Source organism: Microtus ochrogaster (genome assembly GCF_000317375.1).
Source record: "Microtus ochrogaster isolate Prairie Vole_2 chromosome 14 unlocalized genomic scaffold, MicOch1.0 chr14_random_3, whole genome shotgun sequence".
Lineage (NCBI taxonomy): Eukaryota > Metazoa > Chordata > Mammalia > Rodentia > Cricetidae > Microtus > Microtus ochrogaster.
The window spans coordinates 14,887,454-14,891,643 of record NW_004949098.1 but is presented as its reverse complement, the minus strand read 5'-3'; the positions used below and the strand labels follow the sequence as shown (position 1 = coordinate 14,891,643).

The 4,190-nt window shown below is 40.2% G+C and overlaps 1 gene segment (V, D, J or C); it reads right to left on the bottom strand.

The window, feature by feature from the left end:
* Positions 1-443: 443 nt before the first annotated feature.
* Positions 444-1,097, bottom strand: LOC113458016. The segment is given in 2 exon segments: positions 444-925; positions 1,049-1,097. Coding segments are annotated over 2 exon segments (531 nt in total).
* Between the last annotated feature and the right edge of the window lie 3,093 nt (positions 1,098-4,190).

The window sequence follows — 4,190 nt, the reverse complement described above, 5'->3', positions numbered from 1 at the left end:
GGATACCCTCCTTAGCCTTCATCCCTCACCGACAATGACAGACAAGAGAGTAGACCCTCCCCAATTAGAAGCTTCAATATTCAGGAGACCAATCCCTGCTGCTTGACTGGGCAGCATAATAGAAATGACCCAGTTGGTGGAAATGAGTGTGAACTGGCCCTGGTGATGTTTATGTGGGATAATTGGCCCCACCACACTCATCTGCCTTATGGTGGTAAGAGCAATGTAAAGATACCCTCCTCTACTTGTACCTACCACATGTGTTGGGCCAAGGATCAGACTCTCCCCCTTACCAGCTATAGCCCTTGTCTGGGCAGCATAGTGGGGCTGACCATATTGACATGGGTGCAGGTGAACCAGCCCCAAAATCTTGAACTTGGACAGTGTAGTTCCTCCCCTCATCTGCCATATGGTGATGTGGGCAGGGGAGAGATGTTTTCCCCCTACCTGTTTCCCTCTGCAGCAGGTGGTACAGCTGACCCTAAGGTCCTAAGTGCAAGAGAGTTATGCCTGCCCCTCAGCAGCTGGAACACATTGAAGAGCAGACACCAGAAGGAGCAAATGGGCCAGGCTGGTCTTTCACTTCTGCTTCCCTTGATGGTTTCTATAATAACATCAATCATTGTGGGAGGTGTATTATCACCCTGATGACAGTAGTAAGTTGCAGCATCTTCAGATTGCAGGCTCCCTATCTTAAAAGAATACTGTGAGCCAGATCTACTTCCACTGAACCTTGGTGAGACCCCATCTGCCAAGCTGCTTGTACCATAGATCAGGAGCTTAGGACACTCCCCTGGTTTCTGCTGATACCACGCTAAATGCCCATAGATGTCCTGACTTGCCAAGCATGTGATGGTGACACTTTCTCCCAAAGATGCAAACAAGGTGGATGGAGACTGGGCCATCTGAATGTCACATCTGGCACCTGAGTTTGAAAAATTGGGAAAAAAATTGCACACATTTAATACTGTTAGATAAGGACTTTCCTTGAGACGAGTCAACAGTGACGACACACAACTGAAAAATTCTCTCATGTTGTCTTCCTTACCTGTAAGCCAGAGGAACAGCAACCATAGAAGCTGAGTGGGGATTGTCATGTCTGTGCTGTTACCTGTGTGGCACTGACTCCAGCACAGGATGTGACCTGATCTCAAGGCAGTGGGTTGTGGTCTGGGCATATGCAAATCATCAATAATCCAGATACCGTGATAAGAGTGGCAAGAGAGTAATTCATTACTGGTTTGTGGTTGTCCTCCTACATCTCAGATCAGAGAGACCATATAGTTTTATTTGTAGGGAATGTGCTGCTCTTTGGAAACCAAAGAACAGCACCAGTCTATGAGTTGCACCTTATTTTGATTTCTGTCACGTTTCATGTAAAAATCCCTTGTTATGTTTCCCTCCATGGCAGGAGTTGTCAGGTATGGTACAGTTATAGACAGTACATAAATGCTTACCATGTGTTTTCATGGGTAGGTTATTGTAGATGTTATTGAGGACATGTACATTCTTTTGTTTTTTTCCTGTTTCCGAGGTTGAATTTTAATTATAAAATTTCCTGTTTGTCATTCCTCCTCCCAAATTCTCCCAAACACAAATACCTGCTCCTTCTCAAATTCATGGCTTCTTTTGTCATTCATTGTTTTTGTATGTAGTTGGGTATTTCTTTACACATACCTATTCCTAAATATTACCTATTGCGTCCATATAGTGTTACTTGTATGTATGCTTTCAGTGCTGATCATTTGACACTTGACAAGCAATTATGTGCTCTTCCCTACTCTCAGGTTTGCCAGTCATCTCTAGTTCTTTCATAGAATTGAAACCTCATAGGCTTTTCTCTATCCACTTTGCTATTTTTTAGTATCCTTCTTGTTTCGTTTAAAATTGAGTTATAATATTGGTGAAGCTTTGTGGGTATAGATTCTGTTGTTACCAGAAAAAATAAATTTAAGAGCAACCTTCCTGGTCCTCTAACTCTGTCAGTCTTTCTGCCCTCATTCCTAAAAGTTCCCTGAGCCTCTTGTAGATGTATCCTTTGCTGGAAGCTCCCCAACTCGCCATGCAGCTTCTTGTTCAAATACTCCCCAGAAAAATAATATAATAATAGTGGAGGGCCTAACTTGGGAGGAAGGGCAAGACCTTATATAACTAGCATATCTTTTCAGACAAACAATCTTGTTTTGCTCTATTTGTCACAATTTGGCTACTCAGGAACTACTACCTCCTGTGTCAGAAAAGGCCATAGAATTTTTCCTCCTTCCATTTGTGTATATGACAGCACTTCCTAAATTATCCTAGGTTTATATCCATGTTCAATTTTCTTATGAGTCTTCATATAAAGGTACCAGACTTTAATCTCTTCTTACCATATTATTGTCTTTAAGGAATATGTGTTTCTCTCAGAAGTAGTCACTCATTGTCCTTAATGTACAACAGTTTCTGAACTTGTATGTGCTCCAGACATCATCTCTCTTCCAGATACTAAGAGGACATACCTCGCAGCTTGATTTTAAGGCAGATGGATATAAACTGTGTGGTGGGAGAAGCGTGTAAACAAGGGAAGTTAGAAACTACATATAGGGAGTTATAGCCATAGTGCTGTCCAAGTTTAGTGTGGGATTCCATGGGGTATTGAATGGGAAGAGTATTACATGGGCAGAGAACCATTCTATAAGAGAAAGATATTGTTCAGGGTTAGAAGGACACCAAGTCAGCGCCTGAAAATGATGATTAACACAGGAGAGGTGTCAGAAACTAGAGGGAGGTGGGTGCGATCAGAAAATGATTGACCTGAAAATCAATGACAACAGTGACTCTGAAGCAAATGGTCACAGTGCTTGCATTCAAGAAGTCTGCAATAGAGATACAAAGTATGAACCCACCTTTAATCCTATCCTTTAATATGAGTATATCTCATGTAATAACACCAAATATATGTATATTTTGATTAAGCAATAAAATTGTGTTAGTGATAATAGTCAATCAAAATAGCATTTTATTCCACGATTTCATAGAAGTGTGGCAAAGAACACTTACACACAGTAGTTATATGTAGTATAATTGTTTCCTAAAGACAGGCAGAAATGAATTCATTGTTACCCAAGTCCCAGGCTCAGGAATGCTCCTGATGGAGGACAGTGTCTGTGTGAACGGCATTTGCCCCACACTTGAGGGAGTCTACATAGAAACACAACATTTGTTTATTTGGGGGAATAAACACTTCAAAGGCAACACATCTGTTTTATGGTTGGATTGACAGTGTCTAGGTACTTTTCAGCTACTTACTTCTACATTTACCTCCTTCATGAAGTTGCATTCTCAGAACAATCTACATTAATTATAGGAAACAAGACATGATACATGGTGATAAATGGATATAAGTGGGTCAGTTCATGTCTGTCCTACAGCAATCCTTTTTCACACTCCTCTGGAAAACAATTTTCCAACACACTACATTGTCTTAGAGCAAATAACAATAGAGTTTATCTAAAATCTAATTCTTGAACTTCTAGCTAAACCTCCATGGCATCCATAATATATTATCTTTAGAGTGTGTGACATTTTGGGATTACTCATAGGAAAGGCACATTATCATTAAAAGGGCTTTACTAAGTCTAATGTTGTGGGGTAGACCTCTGGAGTTTGGTCTGTTTATTGATTTCTGAAGGGCAGTGGAAAACCACACAATAAGGTGTTATTTGTCTGGAGAAGTACAAACCCTTGGATCCTTTACACAACAATGATAAGAGCCTTTGGGAGTCACATCAGCTCACAATCTGTTTCTTCATGGCACTGTATATAGGAGAGTTGTGGCCCTTACATTTTCATTCCTAAAAAGCTGCGGAGAGTTTCCCAAAGAGGAAGAAAAGAAAAACACACAGGGAGAAAGAATTTATTTGCATAGATTCATAGCATTAGCAATATTCGAGACAGAAAAAAAATGGACAAAAATGATTTCTCAATAGCAGATGAAGTGACATACCTTGCTAAACTTTTCACTTCCAACTATAATCCTTTGAGATCAGGCTGGAGATATTGGATGTCAGATTTAATATGTCTTATGGTTTCTCTCATAATAATTTATTAGAATCTTCCTATGCACTTTATACTCTCAACTTTGAAAGGTGTTTAGGATGTTTACAAGCACCCTCTATTAGGGTTACAAGGATATATAAACCAACACTACA